Source organism: Taeniopygia guttata, chromosome 2, assembly GCF_048771995.1.
Source record: "Taeniopygia guttata chromosome 2, bTaeGut7.mat, whole genome shotgun sequence".
In the NCBI taxonomy this organism is placed as follows: Eukaryota; Metazoa; Chordata; class Aves; order Passeriformes; family Estrildidae; genus Taeniopygia; species Taeniopygia guttata.
The window spans coordinates 16,159,510-16,185,092 of record NC_133026.1 but is presented as its reverse complement, the minus strand read 5'-3'; the positions used below and the strand labels follow the sequence as shown (position 1 = coordinate 16,185,092).

Genomic DNA, 25,583 nt, shown 5'->3' with positions numbered 1-25,583 from the left:
AAGTTTTGAGACATGAAAAAACTGGGGCAAATACAGTTTCACTAAATGGAAGTGGTCGGAGAAAGGAAACGTCTTCAGCTGGAAGGGACAAATTAAAGACTAAAAGAGGTCAAAGTCTAAAGAGGAGGAAATCTGATGGGAAGTAGGAAAACAAAAGCAGTAAGAAAATGAAAAAAAAACCAAAACCCAAACCATAAGGCAACATGGAACAAATAAAACACTGAGTAAAGAAGAAATACAATCAATTAAATGTATTGTGGTAAGAAGGGAGAGGAAGTTCCAAAGAAAATAGTCATGAAACAGGTTTATGAAATGACAACAAAGCTGTAACAAGACAAATGGGAAAAAAAGAAATAGGAAACACAAGCACAATGGAAGCTTAGGTGGTTTTATTCATTTTAGAAAGATTTCAGCGTAGCCAATAATGCTAAACTATAACAATGAAAACCAGAATCATATACACTGTGTTTTTGTATGTATTTTAACTGAAATGTAATCAAGATTTGGTTTTTGGGGGCCTCACCTAAATTATACTACTTAGGAAGCTCAAAACCAGGGCCACTTCCAAGAACATTCTCAACTCTTTGGAACAGCCCAGCATCAGATTAAGATTTTTTGCTTTTGTTGACTTTCTTTCAAAAATAATTCCAGCAAGCAATTTTACTTAAATGTTTCTCAATCTAAAATTTGATCCAGCAGCTCTGTTCTAGTTTCTTATCACAAACAAGTTAAATTATTCCTTAAACTATACTTTACGTTAGTAAGGAAGAAATTGTGATGTACAATAGTCAGCATTACAGAGAATATATTAAACACTCTTCATTTTTTAGTGACGAACAGCCCCACATAGCAATCAACATTTCTACTATTTTGCAGGTTTTTATGCTCTGGCGCTTTGTAGTTTGAATGATAAATTATGTTAATGCAATAGAAAATTTAAGATGATCAAATTTAATTCTTTTATAAAACAATCAGATAACAGTATCTCTATGAAGATAATTTGGAAAATGAAGAAGGATAGTCTTGCAGTGAAGGACAGATCCATTTCCAGTTCTGTCTCATGTGAACTTGACCCAAATGTCATCCAGCTTCCGGTTTCCTTAATTTCTCTGTGGTAGCAGGAAATTAAGATTTGTAAGGACAGAAGACTTCTGAATAAAAATGCTAATGTGCTAATTTAACTCTATGGGTCTAGTTTATTTTTTGTTTGCACTTGTAACTACCTGCAGGTGGGCAATCAAGTTTCAAATATGAACACAGAAACATACTGAGAAGAAAGGTAGAGTTAAGATTGTGCAGCAATTATAACAAGCACAAAGAATCCTTCTATACATTTATCCTAAATGTTTGGTCTTCAAATACAAGCAGTACAAAGCATTTATTCTTTTAGCCTGTTTAAATTTTTTTTGTTGGCAGAACATAATCTTCAATTCAAAAGACACTCAACTGTGGGTAAACTGGGTTACATCTTGTTTGAATGAACACCATTTGGCTGCAGTTAAGTCTTTCCTCTTGCTCACACAATGCCAATCACATCTCACAAATCAAAATTGAAAGTAAAATAGGTTTTAAGCCTTAGAAAAACTATATGATGATGGCTTTATCACAGTAAGTGTTTACATTTAGCATTAAGTACACAGAACAAATCTATTTTCAGGGAAAAGTCATCTCTGAACAACTCTGTCAAAAATGCTATATATATATTGTACACACAGGGTATGGGTATACACATATACATATGAACACAGTGCACAAGTTGACAGAGCTTACAGGCCACACTAGTAAAAAATATAAAGTTACCAGTAATTTTTATCAGAGACAACACATACATAATGTAAGAATAAACACAATAACCACTGTGAAAGCAAAATTATACTGAAGGAATATAATTTCTTGCCCGATTATTGCAGTTTATAACAACTGCAGAATAGTAAGTTATTTGGTTGTTATTTAAAGAATTTTTTCCTTATAAAAACAGGTTATCACTTTTTGCCTACAAATTAAAGTAAGCTACACATGCAAGAATGACCAAACTTGTTGACAATATCTATTGCAGTCAGAGCATGAGTTAGTCTTTGTGTGGAAGTTAACAGACTGTGGGAGCTATTAAACAAATAATTGTTCTCTGTACAAAGTCTCATGTCACTCCAATTTAGCCAGCATGCAGCAACAGGAGAAACTCACAGAGGTAATCCTGGCTGATAAGCTGTCCAAGCTAAAATGATCACCTAAAGCCAGGAATGCTGTTAAGTACTACCGAGGAATATCAGGTGAGCAAATTTCCATGAGCTGGCATTCAGCAGTGGCTCACAAGCTCAGACACACGAAAGCCAATTACACGTAGGCAGACACATGTACAGAACCTCCCTCTGGATCCCAGAGAGTTGCCTCACACCCACTCAGATATATTGCCCATTCACCATCCCAGCACATGCAGGGTTAGTCCTACTCACACAGTCTCATGCAACTCTGTTCCTTTACTTTAATTCCATTTTCCTACTTTTTTCCTATGCTGCTCGTTCTTGCAATTTTTTCCCCAGTATCAGTTCCCCACAGTATTAATGTACAAGACTTTTTGCTGAAAAGTCATTGCTGTTAAGTATGGAAAAAAATGATGAAAATACTTCAGTGGTTTGTTATTCCTCCATCACTTCTGCACTAACCTAAGCCTGGGAATTAACATATCGATCTTACCAGCAGGTCAGAACACCTAACAGCCACTTATCTCATGCATCAAATATTACTGCTGAACTTACTAAGGTTTTTTTCTTACCAACAACAGCAAAACAAATCAGGTCAGAGCTCTTGTCAGTAATTTTGTTTCAAAGACTTTTATAAAGTAAATATATTAGTATTTTATTTAAACAGAATCAACAAGCAACTGAATCATTACACAAATAGTGACTACAGCAATGCTCCTGTATAATACTGTTAATTGCATTAATCTAAGTATTTCAAAGCCCATCCTCGGTGGGGTTTTGCTTAATGGGGCTTATGGGCAGTTTTTGTCCATGTGTTCTTCCATTGCCCTTGTTGCAATACTCTCTCCTTTTCTTCACCCTCAATACAAAATTTGACTTCCTCTATTTTCCCTTTCTTTTTTTATTCCTACTTTTTCTATATTATCTTCCTCTTGTCAGTGCAGGCTCCACCTACATTGCCAGTTTCCTTCAACTTCAGTCCCAGATACCATCAAAATGTGCATCTTCTCCATTTGCACATGAGAAACTGTGGTTTCAATATGGAGTGTACACTGTTCTGCTCCCTCCTCTAGTGTACATATGACATGTGAAATGTTTTTCACTTTAATGGATACAATGTGAGAATGATTCTGTTTCATCTTTCAAGAAAAAGGCTAAATGCTGGGAGAGGCATGTGTATTTACACATAGACACAGTGGAACAGTTCGCTTGGTTATTAAGGTGAAAATAAGAATTGGCACTTCCATTAAAAACTGATAGTTTTAATAAATTAGAACTAGACTAGGTTTGTTTATTTCAGTGCAAATAATTCTTGCAGAAAAAGTTTTGTAGAAAGTATTTTTTACTCTTTCCTTACTATGGGTATGCATACGATCATCACCAAAAAAGCCTAATTTTATTTTGCTTCCAAATGTAGGATACACAAAAATATGTGTAAAGATTAGCAACTACATGCATTGCTATGTTGAAAAGAGTGAAAAATTCAAAACAGGAAACAGAAAGAAGGCTTCCCAGAAGTAATCCAATCTATCTCCTTTCAGGTTTTGAAACAATTATCAAAGCAAAAACAGTTGTTGATTGTTTCAGAGAGCTCTTTGTACAGATAAATATAACAGTCCTTTCCAGTTCCAGGACTGGCTCGAGAAGAAAGGGGAAAAAAAAAGTTATAGGATACTTCTTGCATATTATATGATTTAACTGATCTTTAGATTAATTTTCAAGTAGAAGGACACTACTATCCTAGAATCCCACCTAAGAAACAAGAGTTGACTGACATTTTTTTGGGCATTCAAGAAAACACGAGTATTTTTCCTCAATTCTCCCTATTAAAAACAATGGTATGTATCAAGGTTTTTTTCCTTATTGCAAAATATGGGATTTTTGGAATGAGTTGACTGAACAGAGCAGACCAACAACCACGGCTACATGCCGTGTGTCAAGAAATCTTCCTAGAGCAACTTCCAGTTCTGGCAGGAAAGGGACTTCTCTCAGCAGCTCTCTTGAAGTTAACAGGTTTTCATCTTTTTTGGAAGCCATAATAATATCAATTGGCAAATTGCTCTTTTTTCTCCAAACTGCTAAGAAAATTCAGGTCACATGACTGGATGGGAACCACTGCAATAGCAAGTAGCCTTTTAATATGCAGCAAGTTCAAGAACATGTCTCCCCACATAACTACCCTTCCAAGCACTGGAAAAACCTGTATAAAGATGAAGGATTAAAAGAACCCTGAAGAAATCAAGCATTATAAATTTCCCACCTTCATACATGGGCTAAAAAGAAAAAAAAATAGCCCAGCAGTTCTTCCCAATTTTATGCTCCCTATACCACCTTTCTTACACGTTTCTGGTGCTGTTAGAATGCTGCGTATGCTGTTTGTTCAGCTGAGCAATGCATGGTTTTCCAGCATCTCTCAGTTTTGGCAAGATGATTTCTGTGCACACAGACATGGCATCTGTATCTCACAGCTTCACTGCTATGCTTGATAACACAAAAAAAGCTGAATAACTTTAGAAGAATCACAAAGGTGCAGAGTTTCCCAGCAGAAACTTCTTGAAAATCCAAGCAAGTGGAAGGTTTTCCTGAGAGTAGTTTGAGCAACATCCTAGACACAATGACACTGCTGAATTCTGATCTTTATAATGTCTCCTCTACAAAGGATCTGAATTCCCTCCCAGCACTAAAAACATGTTTAATCTTTGAACAAAGGGATGAATATCTACTCAGAACAGCATTTCCCCTGTTCCCATGAAAATCTGGCAGATATAGCAGCAGATTGTCTTCAGAAAAAAGGAAGAGAGAGAATGATAAAGCTACATTACTCTGCAGTCTTTCCTCCTTCAAGAGGCATCACTGCCTTCTAGATGGTATTTAGCTGAGACTTGCTTTGTTCAAAGAAATTCCAAGAGAGAACAGACGGTAATAGGCACACTGCTTGACCCTCATGCTCTGTCATATTTTAAAGGCAAGGGGAGGAAGAGAGGAACTCTTCTCCCTGTTCAAGCTAGTTAAGGCAGTCAGTGGAAAAAGCAGAGACAACAGTAAGGCATTGTACTCTGGGTCTTCTTTGGGTTGTAATTTTGGCAATTCCCAATCAAGTTCAGGCTGCAGGTTTGGAAGGGTGAGATGCACCTTGTAAAACCTTTCACTTGAAGGTCACTAGAAAGATGCAGTCCATTATAAAAGGATTCATATGGTGTTGCTGCAGCAGCTGATTTACCTCTTCAAAAGCACCAGTGCCACCTTAATTGAAGGCTCCTGTTGAGTGTATTATCCAGATTCAAGAACAGTGGGCAGAGAGAAATATCTATACCCTGGGATCAGACACTTTTCCAAAACTGGGGCAGAGCAACTTGACCTAGAACCTAGAAAAACAACATATTTACTACAAGCTGGAGAAGCTCCTCTTGTTTCTAAGACCTATGTAAATAGAAAAGCTACAGTGCAGTTGTAATGTCTGTTACTGTAATTACAATACTCGTCAAGGGCTTTGGAGTTAACAATTGCATTAGGGCACACAATCAAACAGTGAAATGGAGCTAAAGATAGAAATTGAAGATTATCAGAAAACTAACTGTTATTGTCAAGCTTCAGAACACAACAACCATAGCAAGAAGTTAGGAAAATTGCAACAGAAACCTTGGTGAGGAGTTTTAAAGTGAAAAGCATTTAGTTTGGCACTTAGTGTGCTAGCATCCACTGTCTGCCATAGTATCCATACTTTTTTTCTTTCATTGTTAGATAATGAAAGGTGGTTGGAAATATTAAACCACTTTGTGAGTACTTCTAGTTTAACTCACAATCATGTTTGTATTTAAGACTTAGATCCTGCAGCATGATAGTTTCTTATATTGCTCACTTTGTTATGAGCCTGTACAACTGAAAGAAATAACAGGTCAAGTAAAATATGCAATAATACTTAAAACAGATGTTGATGTAAATTCCAGTGAATATAAATATTTGTTTCAATGTATGCACTTTCTTAGAGGTTATTTTTCTTATATTGTGCAATTACCATATTTAAAAACAGAGACTATTAAGGATGAGTTTGTTTAAAAAGCAGTAAGAAGTGATTCTGTGAATGTGTATCAATGAACTCCATGTTCTGACTTTTCAAAAATTCTACTGCTTCATGGGACACAAAAAATTATCCACTGTATGGGGGAGAGAGGGGGAGACTATCAGACCTTTCATCTTTCTCTATAAATTTCACTGTGTTGATGCAGTCGAAATTACATAAACTGATGAGCCAATTCTGTACTGTTTCAACATGAAAAGAATACTCTTCAACCTTTGAAATATTACATATCAAAATATTAATTGGGCTCAGTACCTCAAAGTCAGGGGTCTGGGAATGTTTCTAGCTTCTTTTAAAGCTTTTAATGACATTATTTATATTTCTTTTCCTACTGATACAATGGGATCAAGAGGCCGTTGTGCCTGGGAGAAACGCATCCTGTAGGTGAAACAAACTGCTATTTTATAAAGTTAGTGATGTGGAGTATTATTTCTATTCCAGGTTAACAGACTTACATGATTTTCTGTTGGAAATTTTCAGTGGCTGAACCTGCACTTCTGGTCTTCTTAATGCAAATCTCCTATAAAATGGGAGGTGGTGGGGAAAAGACACAAGCTCCTCAGTTTTCACTGCAAATTTGGGATTAATAAACACTTAATATCATGAGACTATTGCAAAATATACAGAAGATTTTATAAGAAATTAACTTAAAACAATGCAATCTATTAAAAATCTAAAGAAATTAAATATTGCGTAAAATTTTTGTAAGGTCTCCAAAACCTGCTGCAGTTCTTATTCCTGCATAGTACATCAGTGTGAATGCAGATACTGATGTGCTATTTTCCATATGTTTTTTCTTTCAGTCTGGATCAGTGTAATCCTATCAGTTTTTGTCATTATTAATTCTAGCCAGAGAAGTAAGGAAATCCAGAGTATGTCAGCAACATGTTTCCAAGTTAGTTGTCCTGCTGCAAATGCACGTTTATCGTACCCATGTAATCTATGAGTATTACACATGCCAACTATGCTAACTTAGTAGCTCACCAATTAGTCTCTTCTCTTACTGCAAAAAATAAAGAAGTTATGCTTCTCAGTCACTCACCTCTCCTGGAAATGCTTTGAAGGGATCAAGCCTGCTCTGGGATTGGCATCACCTTCATGTTTGGCTTGCCACCAGGTTGCTTCATCCTGGCTCATGATCTGAAGGACATCTCCTTTTCTGAAAGCAAGTCCAGCTTCTTTACAAGGAATTGCTTTATCTTCATTAGGATCATAGTCAAATAAGGCTCTGATAAACATCTGGAACAAACAGTGTTTGATCTTTAGAATCAAATATTAAATACAATCTAAAGGTGTCTTCCTCTTCTGTTTCTACTGTTCAAAACCACTGACCTAAACAATGTAAATATTTACTTCTGCAAAACATCCTTATGGATGTCTAGCATTGGAAGTTCATATGGGAATGTTGAACTCATTGCTTCTGCAACTGCAGTCTCAGTGGAGCAAAAGCTCTGTGACTCAAGGCAAGCAGGACTTGGCAGGTGCACAGCGTGTCAATATGAGAAGATACTGTTAAACCAAGATGCTATCAAGTGTCTTCTAGCTTGTGAACGATGGAAGCAGTACTTGGAACCAAGCCAGGTCCTTGCAGAAGGTGGAAGACTACCTGTCAACTACACAGCAGAGAGTTCAGGCTCAAGAACCACGTTACACCCACTCATAAATTCATCACCTGTGTACTGAAGTGTACAGTGTGCTGTCATGTACAGTGTACACATGTTACGAAAGTTGAGTCCACGGGTATAAATCACATTCTTGGTTCTGTCATCCAAGCAAAAAATACATATCCTCAGCACAACAGTTACTGCCATGGCTTCCAAAATAGTCTTGCTTACCTTGCCTTCCTTCATTGGCATTTCTTCCTTCACACTGGGTATAATTTTAAATGTAATGGCTCCTTGAGACTGAGCCTGGTGAACATTTGAAAAGAAGATGCACTCAGAATTAAGCTATGCATTTCAAAGAAATCTTAGAAGATATTAAAATGAATTTAAAAGAATATAATGAGTCTATCCTCTCCCAAGCATTATCTCTGGAGATTGACAGCTTCTCTTAACTGAACTTTGTATTACAAAAATTAAAATACCCACTTAAAATGCTTGGGTTTATTTGCTTCTCTGGTGGGGCACATAGACTGCGAAAAACTGTGACCTGCATGGTTCAGAGGTCCCATTTCTCTACTGAAGGCAGGAGAAAATGCTACAGCTTAAATGCATGCATATTAGAAGCAACTGCTGGACTCCTGGCACAGTTTGGACATCCTTGGAAAAATCAAACTAACATTTCATTTTTCAAAAAAAAAAATTATAGAAAAATTCAAACAGACTTGTAACATTATTTATCATATAGAGGTATTAGGGGTGGGATTTATTCGCTTGGCAATTTTAAGAAACTAGAAAAGCAAAACATTTGAATAGACGACGTGTACTAAATGGAAAAAAAGCCCTTCACTATAAATCTTAAAACAAGTTAGCCATCAGCAACCACCTCATCCATTCATCTTTCCCTATATCCCACTTAAAGTGTGTCTGGCTGCATTTTACTTATTAACCACAGTATATTCCCTCTGCCTCAGTGACATTTTGCTATTGAAGGAAGTGCTAATCAGTTGGAGGCTCTGCTACTATTGCATGCAGCCGACAAGTTTCATAAAGCGAGTGGAGTGCAACAGCCGCCAGCGATTTGAGCAAAATGGAAACAGGCCTGTCCACTACCAAGCGAGACATTCTCCCGCCGCACGTCTGCGATCCAAGGCTTGCTGCTTGACAGGCAGCAGCCAAGGTCTTATTTCACCCGCCCTAGGACTGGAATCAATAATTTTGTTACTTTTGAAACAAGCTCTAACTAGCTTTTGATGTTTATATGGTACGTCAAAAAGGTAAATAGGGAAATTGTTCACACCTTTTCTAGTGGTATTTTGTTTCTAGACATTTTAAAATATTAATTTTTGAAGGAAACTATGGTTCTGTAGAGAACATGAAACCAGAAAGCAAGAATGAATGCCAGCAGGCTAGCACTTGAATGATCTTGGTTCCTGAACCAAAACTGTGAGACAGCTGCTCAATTCAGCAGGACAGCAAGGTATTTATGTATATAGAAAACCCTACAGTATGAATAATTGAGCTATCATGACCCTCATCAATTTCTTTGATGTAAAAATATTAAATATTTCTGAAAAATCTAAATTACTTAATTTGCAACAGTGTTTCAATACTGAGAAATCAGGCTGGCTTTAGAGACTGTGCAGTATGGAAGAGCGTAGACTGAATATATATATGGCTATGTACTGTAAATCAGTGTCATATAAAATCTTCATATACCGATTATACAGTCTATCTAGTACCTGTATTATTAATAAATTGTCACATGGAATGACAATGAGTTATTAACTAATACATTTAAAATAGTTTGAATTCAACAGATCATGGTAGGCCTTAAAAACTGTAGATTATGAACGGCAACATTCTGCAACATATTTATGGCAATATTACGTCTTTAACTCTTTACAAGTAATCTATAATTGCATATATATGTAATTCATAGAAAATCACTCTATGAGAAATGGCAGGTTTTTAAATGATGGCACTGGAAGAAAAGCCATTATAGTAGAATATATTTTTATAAGAAATACAGTAGAAATCATAAGTGTCATTCTTAACTCTCCTAAATTAATTTTTAAATGTTTGGTATTTACCAAAATATGTATTATTTCTTCAGGCTTTTTATCATCTACAGGAATCCCATTGACTTCCCTCAGTTCATCACCAACATGAATAAGCCCTACAGAAGAAAGAAAAGCTGTGAAACTATAGCTATGTATTAGACAAAAACTGCCATTAATATTCAGCTTGTTTCTCCCTTGTTCATATATGTTAAGCTCCAATTTTCATACACTTTAAGCTCTAAGATAAAAACAGGAATATATGGTGAACATAACAGCTACTGTCCTCTCAGACATCTCCCTGTCTTCCTCCTAATAATTAATACCAACTTCTCTACAACTTTTCCAGACTTTCATGCAAATGTTTGAAAAATATCTATGCCAATTATTTTTCTACTCTTTTTCTATTCTACTACTTTCTTACTGCTACACAGGTACAAGCAGTACAGAGAGCACTAAGGCTAGGAATGCTGATTTGTGGCACAAATGTTTGCGAAGCTATCTCTCTCTCTATCTATCTATCTATATCTAGATTTACTCCATTACTGTATCTAAGGGTGAAACACAGCTGTCCTAGATTTTCTTCAGTGAAAAGAGACATCTTAATGTACGATTCAATGATTCAGGACTCCTTGCTCAAGTTTTTGCAGACACTTAGCATCTCAAACTAAGCAAGGATGTGCTGTAATTTTGAGAACTACCTACCAGAGGAAACTCCAAATGGATGTTCTAATATAAAATCATGTCAGCACCCTAAGTTCCTCCATCAGCTGGTTGGCATATGCTATCATGGAATGATTCTTGGGGTGTCTGACACAGGGACAGGAGTAAGACTTGATGATCTTGACAAGTCCCTTCCAACTCAGCATTTTCTATGATTTATAAATGGATGTCATCAATTGGAAACAAGCCATGATATATATAAAAATCCCTTTGTATGCACTACCTCAAAGATACCTTGCTGCAACTGAATTGGGGAAAAAAATCAGCATACTTTCAGCAGTATTGAAATATCACTTTGGAAAACTGTTCAGAGCACAGATATTTCTGTTTGTCATAGTGATGTGTTTAATTTCTACAAAATATGCCATTTTATCTCATTTTGTTCTGAGCTCTTGAATGGCTAATGCCAAACAGTAACACCTTACCACTTCTATCTGCAGCTCCTCCACGCATTATCCTGGCCACCACAATTGCACCAGTATGTTCATCTCTTTTAATAGTAGCTCCCTTGGGTAAAAAAAAAAAAAAAAAAAAAAAGAAAGTTATTTGGTTTATGTCAGCATAATTTTAATATACTACACTAAAAAACATTTGCTACGTAACACTGCAAAAAGCTGACGTATTAATATGTGATTAAGCCAGAAATGATACCTGCTTATGAAAAGAATATACAAAATGTGTTACTCTATTTCTGTCCTCTTAAAATGTGTCTTCTTTTTAAATCAAGAAGTAACTCATGCATTCTGTGAGTAAACAGGTTTAAAGAAGAAAGGACAATGATGGAAAAAGATTGCTTTTCAATTTAATGGCAACTGCAGCATACCTTACTTGAGACTGCTACTAAAATTGAACTAAACTACTGCTGCAAATGGATAAATTGTTGCTCCTACATTAAAATAGCCATACTACATACTACAGGTACAGAAGGTATATCATTGTTCATAATTGTTGCACTTTATGCTCGAACTCACTGTGCACCCTTTTCCTTTACAGTGTTATCAATAAACAAACACACATTTGAGAAGTGCCCCTGAATGCTGGAGCTCACCTTGAACACTCACAGGACAGAAATGCAGAGGGAGGGAACATTTCCTGAGTTAGTCATTGCTGTTTTCATACATTACACATAGACAGCACAGGGCACTGAGGTGAAATGACATAGTGTAGTTAAATTTCCAATGAACAGCTGTCTAGATGAGAAAAATGCCTTTGCAGCAAGAACTGCAAGGGTGCACTGCAAAGAGGCACAAGGTGATTGATGGGGAAGCAGCAGGCAGCAGTAGTGCCAAGTGACACAGGGGTGCAGAGCTGCTGCCCCAGCTGCAGCACCAGTCCTTTCAGGCAGAACTGGGGGAGCCAGGGAGGAAATGCTGGCCCTGTTCTGGGGAAAGAACAACAATGGGGATTTTAACTAGGTAAGTCATACTGCATAATCACCCCCAAAAAGGTTACTTGATGCAGTACTTTTAAAAAACAAAAGGAAAAAAAAAGCATGCCTCGTTCATCAGGTTTTTAACTGCACATGGTTACTTTCCCATATTAATCTAATTAGTCACCTGCAATATCTCTTTGTTAATCAACAGAGATATTAAGGACTCTGTCAGGCAAGTCAACTTTCTGAAATTTCCATATTTGCAATTAGTAAATGAATAGCATTATTTCACCTCTGACTGCTGTGTGCACTCTGCCATCACTAGTTAAAATTTCCTTCCATCAGAGAAGTGTTATGTTTGGAGTAAGGTACATAAGTACTCTTTTAGGAAGTTCCTTGAATAATTTCATGGCTTTTATAGCTACCTTTCTATATTTGTTTAGACTAAACATGAACATCACATTTATCACTACTTCAATTTTTAAGTGTTTCATGAACATAAACTTGAAAATTGTACAAATAACAGAGATGAGATTTTTTACAGTTAGCAATTTCACTGACTGTAAATAAACTTGTTTCCCTCTACCTCTAAGATAGAAATACAGCACAAGTCACAAAGACAAAAAAATGGGAGACTAATTTATATTTTTACATGCAAGTTGCATTTATTGCAAATAGAGAAAAATTAAAACAGTCACCATTCACTTTGGCTGAAACTTCAACAGCAGCCAGCATTCCAAAGCAAAACTGATATGCTACGTGCATTTCATTTTACATTCTAAATTTATTAGTATGAAATTCTATCTATAAGTAAACTGATTCTGCAATTTGCCAGCCTTATTCTTACATATTGTTTATTATGCAATTATATCAACATGCACTTGTTTGCATTACAGTTTCAAATTATTCTGAGTCTCAAAAAATACAGATTTAGCTGCAGCTAATCTCACTTTAAAAACTCATTACTAGACTTCTGTGCAAAAAGAATTGCATACCATTAGGGAAATATTAAACAGCCTTAAGCCCCCTAGCTTATATCTCAATATTAAATTCCGACCTTGAAGCAACAGCTATTAATTTGAAGTTTATAATAATACCTGGAATGTTTTACCTATTTTAAAGTAAAAAGGATTTTGTTGGGTTTTTTTTTTCTGAATATATGTATCAAAAAGAAAAAGAGTAGCATTAGGATGTTATAGAGGCAAATATAAATATAGGACATTTCCACTACACTGTCCATACAAAACAGGCTCTCCTAATTAATCAAGGAAAAAGCCTTCATTGGAAAGGCTGTATGCCTTTTACCTGGAAGTAAACACCATGAAATGCCACCAAATTCAAAAGGCAACAAGGACTGGCAAGCCTCCCCTGTGATCACCCACTACTGCAGCCCCACACTGATGTCTTGAAAGTGGTACTTCACTTTGCTGGGCTCTTTAGAGAATAAAGCCTGTGTGCAATCAAAGACCACACGATTGACCCAGACAGCATCTGGAAGTAACAATAAGACTCCTGTCCAAGTGGAACAGTCACTTCATGCTCTATGTGATTATCACTACTGCACAAAATGAATTTTCCTAGCACAGATTAACTGATCTGAAAGATAGCCCCACAAAGCTATCAGGTAAATTGGTATTTTCATACAAAGGACAAAGCCAAGTTAAAAATGACAGGAAAATTATTTAACCCATGTTTGCTCACTGTCAGTATCTCCTCTTTGGCAAACCCAAAGTGCATGGGCAGGTCCATGAAAAACACTAGTTGAGTTTACGTATTTGTACCTTTAGTACATAATTTAAAAAGGGGGTTTTATAAATTCCACTTTCCTCCCAATTTAGAACTCTTAAATCCTCAAACACAAGTGGATTTCTTTTTGAAAACCTGAAGAGCTGATTTTCTGAAAAAGCAGCTTCTCTTGTACCACTGCCAGCCCTGCTTAAACTATGAGGTATATATAATCTGGCAAGAAATTCTCCTTATAAGATGTTCAGCTCCAGTACTTTCAGTTACATGTGCAGTGCAGCTCCTCATTTAGAGCTTTAAAAATGGAAGAAGGTTAGACTGGACCTTGAGAGCTGGAAAATATTTTCAGTGTTGAGAGCCAAAAGTGTAAGTTACCCTAAATGAGACATATACAGATGTAATAGCATAGCTCAGTTTAAAATACTTCTAAAGGGAAAAATAAGGAGTTTGGGAGCCATGTGGTGATCAGACTGAGAAAATGTTTAAAGGTATACCATACAAAAGCACTAAAAATAATACAAGCTCCTTCAGCAAGGCTCTTCCACTGTGTTTTAGTTGCTTTTTTCCCCCCCATTTTTAACGTAGTATCACTCATGGGTAAGCACTGCTCAGGGTTTCACAGATGTGAGCTTTATTAGTTCATCCATTTATCTGCTGTTTCCAGAATATAAACATTTTAAGTCTTTATTTTTTAAAGAAAGAAAAACTAGCCTGTAAAATAAATTACTAGTAAATGAATTTGAAACATCAGTAATATTGTTGCATACTTCTCTGTTAAACAAAAGCCCATGAAATGATAAATGCAAATAAATATTCCAATAAGCCTTATTTTAATTCATTCTCTATTGAAAGTGCAAACACAAGTATCAGTTACCTACTTTACAGTGAGGAGTTATTTAAAAGTTGACGTCCGCTTATATGTAGACTATATAGACTAAAGCTAACCCTACATCCAAATCCCACTGAAATCCCACCAAAAAAACAGCCAGGTTCATCAACTATTGTGAACTGAGCTATAGGGACTGAGAGTGTGAGGTAAATGAAACCTGTTGCATCTGCACAGACAGAAAGCATACATGACTCCTTTAATTCACCAAAATTCATTTCAACCAAGTTCAGCTATGGAAATCAGGTACATAGTTCAATTTAGGCGTCCAGGCTACTTCTGTAGCTCTGGAGACTGAATTTTCCTTTCGTTAAGTCAAGAATCTTAAACAGATGGCATGGGTCATTCTCTGGAGCTGCCTATTTTTCTCTTTTATATAGACATGGCATGGCATAGAGGTTAGTCTTCAAATGACCAGATCTATGTGAAATGAATTTTCATGACAAAGAAACAACCATCTTAATGTGAAGAAGCATCCTATTCGGAGTACCAGCTGTAACAAACCTGGAGTATTACATTTGGAAGCTGGAAGTAGTAGGAGGCCAGGCGCTGAACCCTGAGAGTGTGGTTATTCATCTCAGATACCAGGAATGCTAGCTAGGAACAGGGCTGTGGCTGAAAAAGGTTTGGAGAGGTAGGCATAAATAAAAACTCCCCAAGCTCTCTGATAAAATCCCAGTCACAGGTGAATTTTGGGTTGTCTCTGAAAAGAGATGTTTCTACTTCTCTTTATGTAAGGTTCAGAGATGTTCCAAATTCCTTTGTTAAAACAAAACATCCTAACACAATTTCACCTCGCTTGAGGGAGACATTGCTGGAACGGAATTCGCAAACAGAGCATTAAAAAAAAACCCAAACCCAACACTGTAGAAGGATTAACAAAAAGTTTAAAACACCTCTCTCAAAAAACTGGGGGAAAGTTCAGCACTGACTTCTGAATTGATGAAATCTGGCAAACAGAAGGCCCTCCTACAAACCATGTGTTTCTCTCTCTTTAAGTGATTACTCCTGGGAACTCAGGCTTCATCCATATATGATTAACCCCAGCTAAGAACTTTGGTGAGGTGCTTAACTCAGAGAAAAGCACGAACAGGAGCATGAGAGGAAATATGGTGCAGTTTTATATAAAAATGGTCACTAGGTATATTCCAAAGAAGTTAAGAGAGTTTCTAATTGCTTCACAGTGAGTACTGCTGACAGTCATCCAAAGGAAATGCAATTCAGATTGTCTAGGGTTTGCAGCTGACATAAAGTTCATGGCTTTGCAGGAAAACAATCTCTACTGCTTGGGTACATATAGAATATGAGCCTGTGTCTGGAGTGGAAGAAAAGTTCAAAGAGCTCAGCGTCTTCAAGTCAAGAAATGAGACACTCTCCATCCCAGTAAAGATACTGTATAGTATACCTCCCATGTCAAGCTCAGTTGCTTCTAAAAGTAGATTCTTGATATAATGCTGCAAGTGGAAGTCAGACTTTTTGACTGGAGACTGAATCGATTAACAGAACAAGCAGAGACTCTTTGATCTCTACTAAGAATACCCAAGACTTCAGAGCAAGCTCTGAAGGAAAAGCCATTAAAATACATGGAAATAAATAGTAAATGAAATTATAATTAGTTTAGTAAACATAGATCATGGTGTACCTTCCTTTAGTAAAATAACTTTGGGAAGCATAAACACAGAAGATCTAATATACAAAGTACAAGCCTGTCTTCAGTTATTCTGCCATGCTGTATTTCACTACGACCTTATCTGAATTATTATCCATGTTTCTTCTCACCCCCACCTAAGGGGAAAAAAATTTAGGAGAAGACAAAGACAAAAATATTAGGTTTTTTACATATTGTGGTGATGGTGTCATAATAAGTCACTATAAATCTGACACAAAGAAATTAATGTTTGACCTGAACATGAATGACGTGAAAATGTATTGACAGTGCATTATGGAAGAGGAGCAGGACACTGTACTCTATTCTTTGAATTCTTCTTGGAGGACAAGTAATAGGACTCAGCTAGGCTCAGGATCTGGAAAGATCACAAATACAGTTTTCCTACACAGAAAAAGCAAAACCTTAGAAATATTGGAGATTCCACATATCCAGTTAGTCTGTTTTAGTGCTAGATTTCCCAACTAATGGACTCCCAGGGCTGCACCTTGTGGCCACTGCCCTGTGTTTTAGCATCTTTCATTGCTGAGGAGTTTGATTTTATTATCCTTGTGAGCTCCCCACCAAGTACTTGTATGCTTCAATTAGCTCCCACCCTTTGCCTCTTCCTAATAAGAAGTCTACAATAGATGTCATTGTAAGGCTGTTTTCACAGTGGCAAATAAACAAAACTGTCTTAAACGAAAGAAATTCGTTTACTCACATGTTTCATATTTTCCATGGCTGCCGTTGTGCCTAGTAAAAGATCTAAAACCCCTTCTCTGTTACCTCTGTAACACAAGAGCTGTTAACACCAACAGTATTGTTAACTGAAATCCACAAGCGTGGATTTAAGACAGTGTACAGGTTTTGGCTGGGATAGGTGTAATTTCCTTCATGGTAGCTCCTATGGTACTTTGTTTAAGATTTGTGATGAAAACAGTGTTGATGACATAATAACACATGGATAATTTAACTATTGCTCAGCAGTGATTTCACACTGTCAAGACTTTTCTGCTTGTCACCCCACAAGTGAGGAGGCTGGGGATGCACAAGGAGCTGGGAGAGGACACAACTGGAACAGCCAACCCCACCTGAACAGAGAGATATCCTACACCATGTGCTGTCATGCTCAGCAAGAAAACCAGGGGAAGAAAAAAGGAGTGGGGGATGTGTGGAGTGATGGTTTTAGTCTTTCCAAGAAATAATTACAAGTGATGAAGCCCTGCTGTCCTGGGGATGGCTGAACACCTGCCTGCCCAGGGGAAGTGGTGAATGAATTTTTTATTCCACTTTGCTCATGCAGCTTTTGCTTTACCTCCTGAACTGTCTGTCTCACCCCACGAGTTTTCTCACGTTCATCCTTCCGATTCTCTCCCCCATCCCACTGGGGAAAATGAGTGAGTGGCTGTGTGGGGCTGAGCTGCAGGCTGGGCTCAAACAGACACACAGATATCTGGAAGAGCTCAGTGTCCCATCAGAACGAGGAGGCAAGGGTGGAATTTGAGGAACAGTCCAAGGATAGCCTTTGGCTTAAGCAAGTGCTTTCTTTAGGAGAGTTTAAAATCTAAAAGGCCAATATACAATGTATATATTTCATAGAAGTTTTCAGAAAATATCTGAGTTATGCTTTATAAGTTACGATTATCCAATCAATTTTGAGTTACTACTGAACTCCTACGTTTTAGCAGCAAATCATGTTTGTAATATGAAACTATGTAAAAGTTAAGATTTTATTAAGCTTTTTCTTACAAATCCAAAAAAAGGTGTTATAATTAACACTAAAAATAGGCTCCTCAATCAGACTTAATTTCATACTGTATATTCAAATTTCCAAATACCTTTCAGAAGGAATAATCTTTCTGATACTAAATCCTAAAGCAAGCTTGTTTTCTTTCTCAAATAATATCTTTGATAAAACAATCCAAAAAACTTAAAGCTGTTTTTCAAATATTAGATGAAAAAATATTTAGTATGTTAAAACAAAGTTTCTATATGGTCAAACTTGTAATTATGCTCATGGGCATCTACAGTCAGTCAATAAGATAACTGACTTCTTGTTTATGGATGCCAGAAATCCATCAAGAATTAGAGTGATAGTAAGATATCTACTGTGGACAAACTACCACTGTATGTCTAACAGAAGCAGCACTCTCCCACTGTCATCTCAAGTACAGAATGATGACTTTCTCAAAGTAAGTTTGCAGATATTTCTCCAGGATTGCTGTCCATTAAAACAAATATTCAGTATAACATAAAACAAACCTCTTATTGGTTTGCAGGATAAAAAGAACATAGTTAAATTTTATACAAGATGACTCCCACTCTACAGCAAATAAAAAGAACCAAATCAGTAAAGCATTTTAATATTCTTGTAATACAACCTAGGTTTAGTCCTTTCATTTTTCCAGATATCCCCATGAAGATATTAACTTTCTAGTATTCATAATGCAAAGTACAACAACAGACATTTTAAATTTGCCCAGATTTCAATTCAAGTATTTTAAAATATGTTTTCATGCTTTCTTTTCAGTGTATTGAAAGGTCATGTTTTTTTACATGAATGCTAACAGGCACAGTTCACAACACAGGTCAAGATTTCTTTGGGGATTCATTCTCTGTCTCACATTTTAAAGTAAGTTCATGATTTGAATTCAAGATAAAAGACAAATATATATTTGATCTAAATGATCAGACTGGCCCACATATATAATGCTTAAACCCTATGATGATCATTCATTGATGATGATTATTAATTTCATATGCTTTACTAAAAATGACTGTGAATGGAAGTCACAAGTGTATTACTTAATGTTATGAATAATCATGTGTAATGTCTGTCTATCCATGTTTCAAGTTAATATCACCCATTCACGTTCATAATCTGAGCACTTCCCAGCATGCATGCAAACACAAAACCCCAAACCAAAAGACAGGGTTACCTACCAATGGTTCCCGGTTTTTGACGAGCCTAATTATTTTAACTGAATCTTCTTCTTCATCAATATCATCAGGCATGGGGGGCAAGACAGGATCATAGTTCTTCTGAGCAACAGTATCATGTACAGACAGCAAAGCCTGGAAACATTATTAGTCAGTATATTATTATTTGGCATCTAGAAAGTTTAGGGAAGGGAAAGCAGAGGATATTATTCATACCCTGAATTTACTACTGTGATGCAGATTGAATGTAATTCTTCTACATAATTTTACTTCATTTCAAACTGATGAAATAACTCCATAAAGAGTATGTTTCTGTATATGTAATGTATGCAACTCATAAATTGTGGGTGGAGAACTGTCTTCATACACACAAAAACACCATGTGCTTTGCATGTTAGCTTGAAATTAAAGAACTCTGAACAGGAGAAAACTTTAGTCTACAAAAGTAAGTAAATAATTATACTTGCAATAAGTAAAATGTTTCTTTGATAGAGTAGGCAGTCCTATGAAACAAATAAACAAAATAAGCATTTTCCACAACTTCTGTTCAAGCAAGATGTATAACATGAAGCTGTTGCCCAACCATTCCCTTTTCTGGAGCTCTGAAAGCTTACCTGGTTACTGGATTCCTTTCACGTGAGCCTCAAATTATCTTAGGAATTTTTAATTTATTATGGAATTCATAACTGAGATTGAGGAACATACTACTGAAGCAATTTGGTTTAGGTAGGTGCTTATCAACCACCTGTTGCATGTCTTTCTTGCTTCTTTTCCTTCTCTATTGCTTCTCCAGTTCATGCATAGCTTGAAAAATATATTTTTCAAAGAAAAGCCTAACAAAGACTGACAAAAGGTTCTATCTTAAAAAGAAAATGATTTATGAATTTTCCTTTCAGGAAATAAGACTCTCGAAAGGCAAAGGAAATGAGAAAGTTCATTCTCCTAGGCTGAAAAAAATCTGTGATAACACAAAATTCACTTTTTTTTTTCTAGATACAGAACTCCTGAAGTTCTTTCCTATTCCAAGAAGTCTTCATTATTTGTTATACTCTGTTCACTAGTGAAAAATGGTTAAGTAATGCTTTAGCTTTTGTAGTGTATTTTTCACTACAAAAATTGTATCACAAGTAACAGCAACAGCCATATGTATAATCCTATCTACTGCTTTGTTGCTTCTGTTTTCAAGTAGTTTCCTCTCAATACACGACTATTTAACAGCCTTTCTATTAAAGGTAAGAAAATGGTGACATTTCTCTGATGTCAGTTTCCTTGCTACTTAGTAATTCGTGGCCACTATTTGACTGAGTACATGAATGACCAGAAACACTGTGTTCTCAAGGATAATACAACTGTTTTTAAAAAGCATGACACTTCCATGATGCTGTTCCAGGGTTTTTCTTTTTCTGAATGAAGAAAACTTTTAAGAACAAAAAACAATTTCCAGGCAATGCTAAAAGGTACCTTGTCAAAAGCTGAAGGCAAAGAGCATATGGTAATCTTCAAATTCTGAAGTGTAAATTTAAACTTAGGGCTTCAACAAAACAAACACGCAGGAAGATCATGCCTGCTTCGTGATAAATTACTATTGTTTTACTAATCTTTATGCACATTGTGCAATTTCATTAAAACACTTCAACACAATAATTATTTCTGGTTTTCTTCCCAATGCACAGTTATGAATTTATACTACTTACCATCAGAAATTACCATCTCCCTCCAACAAACGATCAGTTTTACTTTAAATCTGAGCTAAAAACCTCAGGCAAGCAATTATGGATCCTCCTGGAAATGTTTATTTTGATGCATTACATATGTAAAAGCCATGCAATCACATGCAGTCCTCTAAGATGTATGTGAAATATCAAAGATACACTAAAACAAAAGCAGTGTTTGCTTTTACTTCAGGCTACTTAAAGTTAAGACTTCTAAAACTAGTCTTCTGCAATTACATTTTCCACATAAATCTAGGGCACATTCATGGACTGGTTCAATTTAATGAGGTTCTATACTGCAGTTTAAAAACAATCAGGCAGATAGAGAAAACAGATGAAAATAATATAAAATACCATTTCCAGAGTAAAAGGCAGACACTTAAAACATGTTCAAAAGAATCTACCTTTGACAATGAAACTTGCAAAAACAATTCTGTCCACTTCTACACTGAATTATGCCACCACTGTTAATAAGACACTTCCCTGCCCTGACTGCCACATCAGGATCCTGGACACTGCACACAGAATAACAATGCATCCCAAATACTACAAACCAATACCAATCAATGCCTGGTATTTATGATGCTTTTCTTCACTTCAACTTCACAACAACTAGAACTTATCAACCTATTCCTTTCTTCTCCCAAAAAACATATTAAACCACAATGTATTACAGTTATGTAAAATCTTTTCCTCAAACTCAGCACTATATCTCAGTGCAAAGATACATATTTCAGATAAGAGTAGGAATGCCAGAAACAATATATCTTCTCTCAGTCAAGCTTTCAGAAGAGCTTCCGTCATCACAAACTTGTTTATGATGTACAATGAACATGCTAAGATTTCTTTCCTTCTTGTCTTCTATTGCTGCTTCTTTTAACACACTACTCTCTGCCCATTGTGTCTGCTCTGAAACAGTCATCAGCAAAGACTTTGGGCAATAACTAATTTACAAAGAAAACTTTTAAAGCCATTTTGATTTCACTTAATGTGTCCAACTCTAAGTCATCAGTCTGTCCTCGAGAGCAGTTCTGTATGTTTTGAACACAAGAATAAACTGCTGTATGCAGATTTTCGGCAAAATCTTTGCACCATTCAATGAATATAGTCTAAAAAATAATGCAGACTAGATGTGTATAGAGAAGATTGGGACCTTACTTAAAAATAAACAAATTGCAAGTGCCAAGAAATAAAACTTGACTCCTAAGATGAACAACATTTACCCAGAATAATTGTGCAGCAAATGAACAAGGCAATGTAAAGATAGCAATGTTCTCTTTTTGTATATAAGAAGTGAAGAACTGATTAATTTCCATCATACTAATTTTTTAACTCTCACAGGGAACTGCAAGAAGTGCATACAATTTGTGTTTTTTTAATGCTTTTGGTTTTGTTTGCAAATACACAACTCTTCAGAACTATGTACATAGAATCCAAGACTTGGGTCATTTATATTTAAGCACCTCTGGAGAAAAAGATTTTATTTCAGCTCTAAGTTCTATGCTTATGATTCACTAATGTAAACATGGTCCGTATTTAGAACTTGAAAGAAGGTATGATTCAAACTTCTGCACTACCTAAATATAAATATTGATGTTCAGCTAAATTCTTAGACATGATCTAGCTGGAAATAAATAATTTCATCGGACCTCTGAAATGTCTAATAACTAGTGCTGTATTTTTCATATTAAAAGTATCACTGATCATTTCACAGTTTATAAATTGAAATTTTACACTATCAACTTACATGAAGAAAACCTGACACTGTAAATGTTGTACGTTCTTTTTCTTAAACAGTTCTGAAACTTTATATGTTTATTTAAATTGAGAATGTTATTAATGAAAACAGTTCTACACTTTCAAAAATGTGTATTACTTAACTAGACTAATTACATTTTTGCTCTTATAAAACAATGACAAATTTCATATTATTTTTTGCTTCTCTTTATATTTTGAGATCTGTAAGAGTAAAAATACACCAGTAGCCCCTGATTCATGAACACAGCTCCTTATGTTTTTTAGTTCTCATTATTTAAAAAAAAATCTCCATTTAAGCTTTATTTTTCATAGATGCTTTTTGTTCAGTAGTCCAGAAAAGCATTTTAGAAAATGGTAAGTTAAAGAAGTTATACAGAATGGGTGAAGAAACAAAAGCAGCCTCTTTCTTAATTGTACTTGGAAATAATCAGTATTAGAAATCTAAGTAGTGAATAGTCATCGACAGAAACTTTGCAGCAACTCAAACCAAGCTTTAGGAGAGCCAACAGCTGCAACAAGAGTGCAGCACTGCCAGCCCAGCAGCTGCTGACCCTGCCTATGGAGCACACTACTGCCCTGTCAGCAAAATGGAACAAAATGGCCCATGACTGGCCTGTCCCAGTGCACAGCTTGGATCATTAGCACCAGCCACCTTCTCTGGCAGTTCAGCTTGAACTCCATCAGGTGAGACACCTCTTTGCTTTGCCGTGGTGCCAGTAACTACCACTGAGGCTGGCCCAGGAAAGTTTCACGTGAGGAGAAAAGTAACTTTATCAGCAACCACAGCAATGTGGTCCTGAAATCACCTGGCAAAGCCCATCCTCCAGAGAGCTCAAGCTGTATTATGCTTTCCTTTGAGATAAGGTTACAGAAGAAACAAAAAAGGGATGAAAATCATTCAAGATTGGCAAGACTAATTTATGAGTAACTTGCATAAAATTAGAATAATGGAGTAATGTCATCCAGCAACAGACACCAAAGAAGAAAAGCTGAAAAGAGCTGGGAGAAGACTGAACCACTGAAGGAAAGACCATCAAGAGCATCAGAATGGAAGGAGAAGCACAGAAGTCATAAAAGCCAAACATATGCAAGAATTTACAAAACAGGAGAAGAAACCAGCAGAAAGCTGAAGCACTCCAGAGATAAAAAATCTGGACTAATTTACTTCCTTCCATCCTCTGACTCTAGCCACTGTGTGGCAAAGCAGCCATCAGAAATCAACAGCACATGACAATCTCTTTACCACCAACTCTGCCTGCTAAGGAACTACGTGTAAACTCTAACCCTGATGCAAGATAAGGGTTAACAAGGGAACAAAAAGGCAGGTGAGAACAGGCATGTCAATCAGCAGATAAGAACAACCACATTAGCTGAACTCTCCATCTCAGCTAAAGCACGAAGTATAATCCAGAAGCAGAAGCAAGCAGTAAAACTACACGAAGGAGAAACTCAATTGTGCTGCTGAAGTAGCCAGGGGATGGCTAGAGTAAGAGCAAAAAAATATTTTTTACAAGTTACAGTAATCACATATCAAGTAAAGAAGTAGTATTATTCTTTCTGATGCTGTACTAATCTAATCACTTTCCAAGAGAAATCTGTGGTTTTCTGTTCTGTATAAAATTCCCAAGTTAAATATATAGAGTACACAATGTTAAAGAAATCAGTTAACTTCCAGTTAAATCAATTTGCTTTTGCCACTGAGGATCACTCACACTATTCAATCAACATAAGCAAAAACCTTTGAAAAGGACAGTAAGAAAAATTAAATAAGGTCCTTTAACTTAAGCATAATTTTATGTTCATAATCAGGAAACCAATGGGTGTACTAAGAGATGAAAAATCTGGACTAATTTACTTCCTTACATCCTCTAAATTATATATTTTCCTATATATCCTTTATAAAATATGCAGAAATTATACACTTTATGAGAAGACAGCAGATATGTACAAAACAGAAAATAACAATTCCATGCTTGCAAGTGTACTTGCATGCTTGCATCTGTACTTAAACTAAAGCTGCCCTCTACTTTAAGCTTGTCCAGCTGGAAATTCAATCCCTTTCTCTTCCAATCTTTGATGCAGCTGGGTGACATCAGTGGTTCAAAATAATAACACATACAGTGTATATGTGTGGTTTTGAGTTCTTAGTATCTACCATAGACTAATGATCTTAGCACACCAACATCTCCATTGGATTGATACTCAGTATATATTACTTTTTCCTCTTTACTACGGTGGACTTTATTCATGACTATGTGAACTTCCTTTCACAAAAGGGTAATCTCCTTGCCTGAAAATGATATTTCTTGATTTCAGATTCACCAGTCTGAACTGATGGGTTTACCTGCAGCTGGTAGCCACATGGCAACAGCCAACAGAAAAATGAACTTTCTGCATCTTCAGACCCCCACTTCCTCTGGCTCAGTGTTCACAGCCCCTGGAGATGCTTCCCAAATCAAGCTGTTCTCAGTGTTCACAGAAACACGCACTCCATCCATCCATGTCATCTGGTAAAGGTGTTAATACCCTTCCAGATGACAGCCCTATGTTTTCCCTCAGTTGTGGATAACAGTGAAAAAAGCTGATTTTAAATCAATAGTAAAGAATTTGAACAGCCTGTTTTACATTCACAACATGATTCATGTAGCTAAAGTGTCCTGGAAGCTCTAAGACCTGTTTAAGTAACTTCCAGGAGTACAAATAGATGGTTGTCAGAGTGGAAAATACCAAGACAGCAGCACTGTTTCAGTATCTTGGCAATCCTTAATCGATTTCTTCTTAGAAAAAGTGGCAGCTTCCCAAGAATATTAAGTGTCTACAGTGGTAGTATGTACCTTTTCTTGGTTTAGAACCATCCAAAG

General features: G+C 36.2%; 1 protein-coding gene across 5 annotated transcripts in view; it reads right to left on the bottom strand.

Moving 5' to 3' along the window:
* The window catches only part of MPP7 (MAGUK p55 scaffold protein 7), a 170,508-nt gene that overhangs the window by 26,477 nt on the left and 118,448 nt on the right, over positions 1 to 25,583 (bottom strand). For all 5 annotated transcript variants that reach the window (XM_072925409.1, XM_072925407.1, XM_072925408.1 and 2 more), the window contains 6 exons: positions 19,256 to 19,387; positions 11,089 to 11,170; positions 9,974 to 10,059; positions 8,115 to 8,189; positions 7,322 to 7,518; positions 6,735 to 6,799 (listed from right to left, as the gene is read on the bottom strand). In XM_072925409.1, the coding sequence (XP_072781510.1) occupies positions 6,735 to 6,799; positions 7,322 to 7,518; positions 8,115 to 8,189; positions 9,974 to 10,059; positions 11,089 to 11,170; positions 19,256 to 19,387 (637 nt within the window). The remainder of the gene's footprint in view (positions 1 to 6,734; positions 6,800 to 7,321; positions 7,519 to 8,114; positions 8,190 to 9,973; positions 10,060 to 11,088; positions 11,171 to 19,255; positions 19,388 to 25,583) is intronic.